Source organism: Scophthalmus maximus, chromosome 15 (assembly GCF_022379125.1).
Source record: "Scophthalmus maximus strain ysfricsl-2021 chromosome 15, ASM2237912v1, whole genome shotgun sequence".
In the NCBI taxonomy this organism is placed as follows: domain Eukaryota; kingdom Metazoa; phylum Chordata; class Actinopteri; order Pleuronectiformes; family Scophthalmidae; genus Scophthalmus; species Scophthalmus maximus.
The window spans coordinates 1,158,125-1,170,254 of NC_061529.1; the positions used below are offsets into that span (position 1 = coordinate 1,158,125).

General features: G+C 46.2%; 2 protein-coding genes across 5 annotated transcripts in view; one reads left to right on the forward strand and one right to left on the reverse strand.

Moving 5' to 3' along the window:
• LOC118286489 (alpha-tectorin-like) overlaps positions 1-12,130 on the reverse strand; it is a 475,374-nt gene that overhangs the window by 457,246 nt on the left and 5,998 nt on the right. The window lies entirely within an intron of this gene.
• LOC118285713 (D-aminoacyl-tRNA deacylase 2-like) lies at positions 59-7,000 on the forward strand. 3 transcript variants are annotated; one of them, XR_007032199.1, is made up of 6 exons: positions 59-1,385; positions 2,031-2,333; positions 2,413-2,498; positions 2,586-2,647; positions 3,160-3,902; positions 4,338-4,557. XR_007032199.1 is itself a non-coding variant. In XM_035609493.2 (5 exons), exons 1-5 carry the CDS (start codon positions 1,348-1,350, stop codon positions 3,421-3,423), a joined length of 753 nt encoding a protein of 250 aa, XP_035465386.2. In that variant the 5' UTR covers positions 59-1,347; the 3' UTR covers positions 3,424-4,408. The 3 variants fall into 3 exon arrangements, 2 of the variants coding, with proteins under 2 accessions (XP_035465386.2, XP_047193704.1); XM_035609493.2 differs by having other exon boundaries at positions 3,160-4,408; XM_047337748.1 differs by lacking the exons at positions 59-1,385; positions 2,031-2,333; positions 2,413-2,498; positions 2,586-2,647 and adding exons at positions 5,026-5,146; positions 5,819-5,888; positions 6,106-7,000 and having other exon boundaries at positions 3,421-3,902; positions 4,338-4,589.

Below are 12,130 nucleotides of genomic sequence, written 5' to 3' on the forward strand. Positions count from 1 at the left end.
CTAAACCTGCTCGCTTTTTTTTTTTTTTTTTTTTTAGATCTTAATGATTAATAGGCTCAGATTGGTTTTATCAGTGTCTGACATCATCTTGGGTCGGATCTCAATAGAGACAGACTTTTGTCTGTTATATGTTATATGCTTTTTAAAAAAAAATATATGAGAAACAGCTGTTATATTGCACTGTTAAAAGGCTGACTCCATTGCTGGAACCAAAAACTTTACCTTGTAGAACAGGGTAGCAGCTGATTCATCTCTGCCCCACGTCACAGTTTATTATGTGATTTTCAATCGATTAGTAAACGCCAACTTTTTTGTTTAACCGATTCATCAGTTCAATTCATTCAAGTAGTTTTTATGAAAATAGAAAAGTCAACATTCTCTTCTGGTTTCTCTGCTATTACTGGTTTCTCTGCTCCTCTGTGTAAATTGAATATTTTTGGTGTGTGGACAAAACAAAACATAATCTTCAGGGTTTTGGGGGAACACGATCGTTTTTTTTCAACCTTTTATGAACCAAAAGACGAATCGATTACTCAAGAAAAATAATCAAAAGATTTATCGATTATGAAAATAAGCGTTATTTGCAAGCCCTAGTCTGAATGTTCAATATCTGGTGGAAAGACTGACACATGGAGAACAGACTTTAGTGAAGCTTGTTTTTTGTGTCCTCAGTGCTAATTCATCTGTCACGTGGCCTATAATACTAATAATCATCGTGGAGACATTATGAAAAAAAACTATCTCCTGAAGCACCGAACAGTGAAAGAAAAGTTTCACCTCACATTGCTGCAGGTTCGTGTTAAAAGGCTCTTTATGAGCCGCAATGCACAGAGTTCATCTGTGAGGAGCAATAGTTTTACTGTCTGCCTCCTCCCCGACAGCAGGGGGCGCTCAGCCGCGGTTCAGGAAGCGGAAATAGAACATTCTACGGGACTGGTTTACGGCAGAGCGTTGAACATTATTAAGACTTCATAAATGGTGTACAGTACTGCATACAATTTTAGAGTCGATAACGTTAAATATAAATACATTAAATAAACGTTCACACTCTCTGTCGCTGTCAGTAACATCGTTGATGTAGTTTTTTTTTTAAAGGAAATAAAACAGTTGCCGCTTTTATTTTGAAAAGGCTCACACCGGAACGTGTAAAGTTTCAGCCGCTAACGTGAAACGCGCACTGCACCGTGCGCGACGTTTGGCCCCGAATGTGACCCGAGTTTCACCACTTCCCTGGATTCGTCTGGACGTTTGGACGAAGCGAAGAAAGTCCCGTCGGTTGTCTGGTCGGTTCTGTTGAACAGTGGCGCCCGGAAACCGGAGTTCCCGCTGGAAGTCGTGGGAGGTGTAATGCGGATTAGCGTCCGGCGGACACCAGACGCTTTACGGTAGGAAACAGTTTTCAGTGGCTCGAGCTGTTGTGGTCGTGAATTTGTTTCATGAAAATGGATATTTTGTTGTCGTTGTTGTGGTGGTGGTGATAATCTCTGTGCGAAATAATCTTCTTTATTAATTAATCTTGTTATCAATTTGTTACTCTTTTTTCTCTCTTCAATTGATTAATTAGTAATCGACTTATAGAGCACAGCAGAATTAAGCACATCTAGCGTACGGTATATGCATAATCAATACTTAATATTTACAATCGCCTTTTGGATTAGCGGTGAAGGACTGGAATATGATATGATACGCTTACTAACGAGCAAACGATCCACAAAAATACTGTATTAACAGATAAACATGTAACTGCATAACATTTACAACAAAATGTGACAGCCATCACAATTTTCTCCTTTTATACTCAAGTAATTTATCATTTCTACTCAAATAATACATGTTGTGAGGAGGATTAACAACATTTTTCATACATCTATTAATCCCAATTTTTACCTGATATACTCCTAATTCCATCAATTTAGTAAATTCTATTAAAAAAATGACTTTATTCTCACAAATCAGTTATTAGTTTTCTCAGCATATTAGTTTACATCACGCTGTCAAGTTACTCTTTAACTATAATCTATAACCCGCAGGTCCTCACCTGATCAGACAATCCTCCTCGGTTTTCAGGTTCCCGTCCCTTCAGGTGAAGGCATCCTTCGCTGTAACGCCCTGCAGGACCTCATCTTGGCAGCGGCGTCTGTAGACACCGCAGACACCACGGACGCCTCGGGACCAGATGTCGCTCGCGCTGGAATCCCGGTGCAGCTGCTGGAACACCAGTGCTGCCTCCCAGCTCCAGACGCAGACTCCAGGCAGCTGCTGCCGGCAATGGAGGGGAAGAGAAGGAAGTACCTCATCGAGCAGAGCTTCTCTACGTACAACATGATCGTCAGGTACTGTAGAATCGTCGTCGACCGATCACTCTCATTCGCTCCACGAGTTCCACTTCGTTTATGTCCTTTGTTTCTGCAGGTTCCTGAGCCACAAGGTCCTTCCCATGCAAAGCTGGAAGACCAGACTCGCTCTGAGGAGGATGGCCACGCGCTTTAGCCTGATAGGTGAATTAATTCTCAGCGAATCGGATCAGTGTCCAATTAATGTGAACTGAGAAATAATCAAGAACACACATTTCTTTTGTGTTCCAGACGGAGTGCTGATGTACACCAGAGTCTCTCCTCCTGTCAGAGTGTCGCGCTGCAGAGAGGAGGTAGTTACACCGGGATGTTATTCTTTAATGAAACTCGAACAAGCGTTGGTGCAGGTGGAGCGTCTCGAACGATTCACAAAACATTCACCACGACCGACATTAGAAGCTACTGTCGAGGTTTCCGAAGCTAAGTAGCCGCACGCAGACGCCAACGCAACATGGTCACCGTATGGCATCGGGACTTATTGGATGTCCTGGTTCCGCCGACTTGTCCCGGGGATTGTAGTCGCAGAGTGGGGCCAAGTAGAGAGCGCCAAGAGTGTTTTGTAAAAGGAAATGAGAAAATTATTACTATTCATCAAATAAACTTTATCTCGAAGCCCCCAAAAAATCGCTGCAGTTGAAGACTTCCACGAGGAAGTCTGGCTGTTGAAAAGTCAGACGTGTTTTCTTTTTTGCCTTTGTTTTTTGATTTGTTGTTGTTTTTTCCTACTTGTTCCTGGAATTAAAGAAAACACACCATTGATTAAATCCACATCCGCCAAATAACTGTGCTGCCCTTTCGCCTCCAGGTAAACGCCATCCTGGAGCAGTTCCACGACAACCAGGGTCACCCCTCGTATTTGTCCTGCCAGCGGGAGATCACCAAGGGCGTACTACTGGAGCAACATGACCCAGGACGTGGCCTCCCGGGTCTCCAGCTGCCGCGTCTGCCAAGACCAGAACACCGGGAAGAAGTGGCTCCGCTGCAGCATCGACGACTGCAGGAACAGCTGCAGGCCGGTGGAGCGCGGCCTGGGCCTCACCTTCCACAAGTACCAGTTCATCTCCGCTGATGAACACACTCCTAGATATTGTGCAGGGTGCAAAAATCGAAGCCGCCACGAGATACAACCGTGCAGGAGAAGTGTGCTCGTCAGATCTCTTTTTGTAACGTTTGTGTCACAGTTAAGCAGGAAGCAGGACCCAAATGCAGAGGTGGCGAAAAATATTTAACAACAAAAGAAAACAGACGTCTCAGGAACAGACTGGGGAAAAACAACAGACAACCTGACCAAGACAAAGGGAAGCACAGAGGCTGTGTCCGAAATCACCCACTCATCACTCCCCCTCCTCACTATAAAGGGAATCCGTTGTAGTTCCATATAGTCACTCACCAGCTACGATTTCGGACACTACTTGAGTCGCGATGGTAATTACGTTTTTGTCACAGGATTATGACGTAACTACGACGACGCCGGCCGGTGGACGATCCTATAATCTTTAAAATATTTAAATATTTGATGATGACGTCGGCGATGGCGACATTAGAGCGGTAGGTTTGCCAGCATCTGCCAGCGGAACGACAACAACGTGCTGCGTTCAACACACAACAAGGTCACAGGCAAATAATGTGTTGGATTTCATACAATTATTGTTTAAAAAAAAAATCTGAACAGTAACTAGAGATACTATAGTTTCCTCTGAGATGATGAAATGGAAAAACTCGAGGAGAGTAAAAGTACTCAGTTACTTCCACCACTGCTGAGAATAAGAACGACCATTGGCAAAAACATGGCGATCTTAGCAATGTTAACGAATTGGGTTTGGTTTCATAATATTTATGATAATACCTTTTGAAAATTACTTAACGTGCCACGGCTTCACCTGAATACTCTCCGTCATCTCACACCACTCTGAAAAAGACAAACACTCAAACGACAAAGTGACAAATCTTGTTTGAGTTACAGAATCTTTTACCTGAATTCAGATGATGTGACTGTTTTTGACTCATCGAGTCAGAGGCAGCAGCCAGAGGAGCGGACAGAAGCGTGTGACTCTCCTGGCAGAACCCAGAACCCAACACCAGGTCAATGTCCCCAAAACCCAAACATCCATACAAGCCCAGAACGAAAGAGCGAAGAGGAGCAGAGACGTAGAGGGAGGCTCTTCGGCAAAAGGCCTGTGGGGGCCCTGAGCGCCAAGAAGAAGAAGAAGAAGAGGAGAAGGAGGAGGTGGTGATGTGTGTGATGTGTGTGATGTGTGTGATGTGTGTGATGTGTGTGTGTGTGTGATGTGTGTGTGTGTGTGTGTGTGTGTGTGTGTGTGTGTGTGTGTGTGTGTGTGTGTGTGTGTGTGTGTGTGTGTGTGTGTGTGTGTGTGTGTGTGTGTGTGTGTGTGTGTACACACACAAATATATTTCTGGACAGATGTCCTCAGATGTCACTATCAAACCCTTTTAAATGTAACTGAGGCTTGATATTTTACTGTTTAACTAATAAACCTAATGATATATAACTATAAATAAATAGAAAACACAAATACAACCAAATATGTAGAACTTCAATTAAAAACATACACTGAATTTTAAAGTAAAATTTGAAAACATAAATGTGAATCATTTCGTCCTTTTTTATTCTGTAAAATAAAAGTTTCAACAATTTATTTTTTTCGGTCAGGCCCTCCTCTGTGGTTCGGGGCCACAGGACGGTTAAGGCCCGGACCGTGGTCCAGCAGTGCCGCCAGGCGAAGGTGAGGATCCGAACGTCCCTGGACGGAGCCGAGGCTCAGTGGGTCGAGGTGAGTGCGTTCTGTCCGCCCCACACTTTGCTCTGACGTGAACCTGAGCGCTGTAGACAGAGGATTCTCTTATGACTGATCATTAAACCCCCAGTGTGTGATTTTTGTAATTTTCTGGCGCCATCTGGTGGTAAAGTTGTAAACCGCAACCGACCGACAGGGGACACTTTATGGCGGCGCACCGCCGATTCCATTTCCTGTTTCCGTCAGCGTCTGAAAATTCAACGTGAACGCGAAGTGTTCTGGAGCGTTTAGTTCAACAAGCGTATTCAACACGACGTAGAAACATGGAGACTCACACGGAGGTCGCTCCACCTCATGGAACTATATTTAACATATATGAACAGAGTTATGGACAATATATTCAACTTCTGTGAATAAGTTCTTCTAAATATTACACAGTGGACCTTTAAAGAAAAAAATTCAAAATTTCTGTCTTTATGCTAAGCTAAGCTAATTGCCCCCTGGCTCCAGCAGAGGGCACTGTGTCCACACTGCACATGTCTAAGCCCTGATGTGATGGCTCTCACACGGTGATTCTCAGGCCGCGCAGGATGAATACGAGACACAGTCTCTGCACCTCGTTGTTCTGCAGAACAAACCTACAATCAGATTAATTTGAAAGATGCTGCGGCCACGTCAGAACATTCTCATCCTATTCTCCGTCCTCAGATCCAGGAGGGAGTGGTTGATTACGTCTGCTTCTACCGCGGAGCCACTGAAGGCATCACTCGTAAAATGGGTAAGATATGACAAAATTCATGTTCTTCCCAGGTCGTGATCTCATTGCCAGATACTGCACGTGCTCGTCTGCACAAACTCATAGATTGTAAGAAAGGTGTGACATTAATTTAGCTTCTTTCAACTTGAAAGCTGTTATGAATAAGTGCAGCATCTGATTGTTGGTCTTCTGACAACGAGCTGTGCTGCGACTCGATGACCACGTTTCCCGCCAACAGCCGACCGTCTGATGACCACCAAACTTTTCCGAAAAGACACCAGGGAATGTGTGTCTGTCCTCGACCTTCCCGGGAGCGTTTTACTGGTCCCCCGGGACTCGCTGCTCGGGGAGCCGGGGCCCGAGAGGAAGGTGCAGTACAGAGGCAGGTGTCAGCCGGAGCTCGGCGCCCTGCTCTTCTCCAGCCTGGCGTCCCCCTGCAGGGAGCTCATGCTGGGCTCGGCGAGCTGCACGGACGGCGGCATGAAGGTGGAGCAGGGAGTCTACGGGCAGAGACAGGAGATGGTCCTGAGCTCCGTGGAGCTGCTGACTCTCCTGCTGGAGTTCTGACACCAGGGCGGGACCACTGGCGGTGAAAGCAAAGCGTTGCTAACACTAAAGCTACTTCCAGACATGCACTTGAAGTCCGGACTCTCTCTCAATCTTCTCCGGAGGGACTGTGTTCCAGGATGAATGTTGTTTTGCTGTCGGACACCCCCCCCCCCCATCCCCCCATGTGAGAATACAGCAGGAAAATCTCCTGCCTCCTGCTGTCGTGACCGCATCTGCCTCGGACAATCTCCTGCTGTGTTCGTCACACGTGAACGTTAAACTCCAGAGAATTTCCGGACTCATTTTTGCAGACTTTTTTCCAGAGTTCATGTCTGAAAGCAGCTTCCTCCTGTCAGGAACAGTTCCACCTCGTTGTCGCTCCAAAGAAAAGAAGAATACCTGCCCTTTACTCTTTCACCGTTGCTGTTCCTCCTTCAGAGGATTTTCTGTTACTAAGCAACTGACTGCAGAGACAATCTACTTCCTGTTTAGACTGACATGCACATGTACTTGAATGGAAAAAACACTATTCTTGATATTAAATATCTATTTCTTGTAAAATTAAATGTCTTCTCAAAGGCTCACAGCTGTTTCCTGGGTTGCTGTTTTTTTCCGTATTATAATATTAAATAAAATTAAAATTTTTCTAGTAGAATTATGACTTTATTGTCGTAAAATTATGACTTTCTTGTGCAATATTATGACTTTTTTTTCTTTTCTTGTAATAGTACGATGTCCGCCCCGCAACACCCCATAGAAACTGTTTGCCCCACAACACCCCATAGAGGTTTGGAAACAACTTGAGGTTTTCAACTATAGCAGATTATTTTTCATATATTTATTAATGCCAGATGATTCATATTCTTGAACATGACACAGCAGCTTGACACTATGAGGACGTCAGAAAAGCTTGTTCGAGTGTGTTGACAACACACGGTGGCGCCAGAGAGCAGCAGGAGAGGAGCTGAGAAAGTCTCATCTCAAACTCAACAATTTATATCGTTCTAATAAATTATGACGTTAAGAAATATTTTGTTCATGTTTCTCTAATAAGAAATATTGCATGTGTTTGTTTAGAAAGATTTAATGAAAAACCAAGTCAGGCTTTTGTATTTCTTCAACCTATGACACAGTTTCAGTACTTTAATCATGTATCATAGTTTATTGACTCACAGAAGCTTTTATCTCAGGTTGAACAGATTTTAGAGACATGGAGCTTTAGAATATTCTCCGAGTAATGACATCCCATAAACAGATGAACCCAATCTAGACACTATAAATAGTTTTTATAGTGCATTTACAGTGCAGTATAACTGTTACTTTATTGTTTCTGACATGAAGTGTGAAGAGATGATTTGACCACAACTGAGACTAATTTACTTTGAGTCTTTGCAGTGTAGCTGTAACAGGTCAGAGGCTTCAGACGCAGGTTTCATATTTTTCTTTATGCTCATTTACAGTAACGCGTCAGTATTTCATGGCTCCGGATTCAGTGAAGCAGCTTCTCATCAAACAGAAGGAAGACGACGTGAAGAGGAAGACGACGTGAAGACGACGTGAGGAGGAAGACGACGTGAGGACGACATGAGGAGGAAGACGACGTGAAGACGTCGTGAAGACGACGTGAAGACGACGTGAAGACGTCGTGAAGACGACGCGAGGAGGAAGATGCAGCGACTGACGTGCAACCGGATGACGTCAAATGTAACTATTGAAAACTCAGACTCACGTTAGTCTTTTTCCCACATCCCCTTTATTCATGGACCTCAACAAACATTTAACTGATATAACAACCTGACGTACTTCAGATTTTGAATGTGGGACATGTACTTGTAGTATTTTGCTGCTGATGTTTTGTTCCACTCAGTGAAAGTACAACGAGCGGCTCAGTCGTCGTGTGACACTGTCGTCAGTCGTCTGTCCACATGTTGTCATATTCATGATAATGTTCCAGGAGTCTACATGTAATATAGATTATAGTGCATTTCCCTCCGCCGTGGTACAATAACATAGTGATAGTGTGGATGTTAGACTCCGCCCCTCCAGGAGTTCTTTCCTGATAATAAAGATAATGATAATATAGTAATACAGATGTTCTCAATTGGTTATAATGCATTTCCCTCCACCGTGGTACAATAACAGTGATAGTGTGGATGTTAGACTCCGCCCCTCCAGGAGTTCTTTCCTGATAATAGAGATAATGATAATATAGTAATACAGATGTTCTCAATTGGTTATAATGCATTTCCCTCCACCGTGGTACAATAACAGTGATAGTGTGGGTGTCAAAGATCCTCTCAGCCTTGTTACTGACAGATGTTCACACAGCGACACCTCAGATGAGGATCAGACCACATCTGTCTGGTGTCACAGCAGAGCTGAGCTCATCTAGACGTCCCGGCTCTGGATCAGGACCGAGCAGAAGTCAGGGGGTCGCTCAGGAGGTCGGCGGCCTGGGAGTCGGTCCTAGTCGCCATGGAAACAACCTGAGAAGACAGCCAGAACAGACGAGGGTCAGTTCTCAGTCCAGCTGCAGGACGAACTCGTCCAGAGGGTGAGGGTCCGTCCTCTCGACCTCCGTCACCTGACCCCGCTCCACCTTATCGGTCACCTGCCAGCAGCACAGCTGTGTCTCACTCATTGGTCCAGGCCATGGTGATGAAGGCGGAGCTTCCATCTTCATATTGAGACCTGGCAGATCTGCGTCGTCTCTTCCCTCCGCAGCTCTGAGACAAAGACAAACACACAGACATGTTTCACACATGGATCAGGTCAGAACGAGCTCCTGTCCGTGGGAGGGTTCGGGGGAGCGAGGCGTACCGGGGCGCAGGTGTTGCCCTTCTTCGCACACAGGTTCAGTTTGCAGTGCAGGTAGACAACATCGCTCTTCCCAGAGAACTCGAACATGTTGAAGGAGAAGTAGTTGGACGTTCCCAGTCCGTTGCCCATCACCTTCACCGTCTGGTCAGCGGTGTTCGAACAGCTGCACAGAAGCAGGAAGACAGAGGTCACAGGTTTGATCCCCTGAACGTCTCGTCCGCCTGTAACTCACACTGTGAACCAGTGATGGGAAGGCGACAGATCTTAAGGCTCCGTTCCTCTCAGAGAGACACTGAACATCACTCAGACCCTCACCCGCTAACAATCAGGTCGTATCTCAGACTGGAGTTGGCCAACGGCAGGTCTGTCGCCCAGCAGGAGTCGGTCACCACGGCGACCAGTTTGTCGTCCAGCCCGTCTGTCTTCAGCTCCACCCACACGCTCTGCTTCAGCCGGAGCTCAGTGCTCGGCTCGATGGCTCGTGTGCGGCCGGCGTCACTGAAGGCCTTCATGGTCAGAGTGTAGTTCCAAGGTACAGATACAATCTGCTGGATCACAGAGCTGCAGAGCGCGCACACACACACACACACACACACACACACACACACACACACAGGTTATTGGGTATTCAAACGTTATGTTCTGTGTCTTGTGTTCTGAGAGATGTCTGTGTCTCTTGTTTGGGGCGCCTGCCCCGCCTGCTGGTGATAACTGGTAACTGACTGTTCGATGTGGAAGTGATGTGCGACGGTGCGAATAGCAATAGCTCCAGCATTCTTGAGACCAAAACCACCAGAGTGGACATGCCTCTCTTCCGGGCTACTAAAGAAGCTGTCATGCCCACTTTACGAACTGAAGAAAGGCTAGAGACCCTGCAAAGGAGTGGAAGTGGACAAACTGATCAAGGCAGGCTCTGTCATCGACTGGTACTTCAATGGCCCTGAAGTACCAGTCGAGGCAGGTCATGTGGCATGGTATATCCCACACCATATGGTAAGCCATAATGGGAAGAATAGGCTAGTATTCAACTGCTCTTATCAGTACAGAGGACAGAACCTAAATGCCTGCCAGCTGTCTGGGCTGTTCCTGCTACGCTACCGAGCGCCTGCAGTGGCCGTGAGTGGAGACATCAGAGCCATGTTCACCCGGTTCGCCTCCTCCAGGAGGATCGCGGCCTACTGAGTTTTGTTTGGCGAGATGTTAGTCATGGAGAGCCTCAAGCAGTGTACGAGTGGCAGGTGCTACCGTTTGGAACAAGGTGCTGTGCCCACTTTGCCTTACGCCACGTGACTGACTACACCAGCCAGGTGAAGAGGTGCGAATCTCGAGAAAGGCTTTCACGTGGATAACTGAGTCCCCGCCATTGACAGAGGCGAGGCATCTTGCTGACAAGTCACGAGCGCTCCTGCCATCCGCAGGCTTTGAGCTGCGCCAGTGGGCCAGCAGTGAACCCAAGGTAAGAAGTAGTTCACGGCTCGGTGGCGTACCTCCGGACCACTGACAGACACGGTGAAGGGCATTTGTCGTTTCCTGATGGCCCGCTCCGGAGTTGCTCCCAAGCGTTTCCATTCAATGCTCAGATTGGAACTCTACATCAATATTGATCAGACAATCCTTTGGTCTGATTCCACAACGTTGCTGACATGACCAGAGTCTGAAGCCTGCCGAAGCCTGCCACACCAGGCCTGCAGATGTGAAGGTGAAAGAGAGAGTCTACACCCGGCCAGTGGACAGGCTGGTTGTTCTTCCTACGAATCCTTCTGCGTAAGGACAGTTTGAGTCCTCCGAACACATCACAGCCAGAGAACTTTGTTGCCGTAGCGAGGAGCAACTGTATTACATACATTTGGGGCGGCTGCTGAAAAGGCCCCATAGTAGCGCGTTCAGGTTATTGGATCTTCTCACGTGATGTTCTGTGTCTGGTGTTCTGAGAGATGTCTGTGTCTTTGGTCCTGGTTTGGGGCGCCAACCACACCTGCTGGTGATAGCTGGTAACTGACCCTGTATGATGAGATGTGATGTGTGAAGATGCGCATAGCCATGGCTTTGCTACCAGTGGTCTGTGCATCAATGAAAGCCTGAGTATTCATACGCTGTATTGTTGCTGTATGTTGTTACTGCAGCAATAGATGCCTTGTGTTAGAGAATGTGTATGAGAATTGCAAGCCCAGCTGCTCAATGTGTGATGACTCTGCTAATTATAAACCCAGGACTCTGAATTGATGGATTATTTGTATATGCCACAGTAATAGAGATTATTAAACAGCCCTTGAAGAAGTTGCTGCTCAGGACGGATGCCCTCTGCGAAAATATCTCCCAATGGAGTCTAAGTGCCAAAGACTAAATCAATACTTCAATACTTTGTCATCTCATATCATTATGGTAAATCTGTAATAAATATAATTTCTTCATTCACTTGTCTCTCCAGATTGAAATGCATGACTCCGACGGCAGCGGGGAAGCTGGTGAACCTCTCACCCGTCTTTGATCCTGAAGCTCATGGTCTTGATGTCCGGCTGCTGGTAGAAGCAGGAGAAGTCGAGGTTGAATATGTCGTGGCGAGTGATGATGTCAGAGCTGTTGCTTGTCGTCATGGAGATGGAGTTCTTGTAAATCATTTGGCTGTTGTTGTGCTGCAGAGTCACAGGGATTCAGACAGTGTGAGTTCAAGAGATTTGACAAAGTTGTTTCCATCTTGTATTTTGCGCATTAACTCTGTTTTTTGCAAAAGGTGAAAACCACCACCAACTATTTCTAGTGCGATACTTCAAACTGCGCATAAAAGTTGGTTGATGGTCAGTAGAGGAGCGACGCCCACCTCGACCTCCATCCCACAGGTGTTGTTGACGTCGAAGCCGAACGTCACCATGTGGCTCACGTTGTCCTTCTGACCT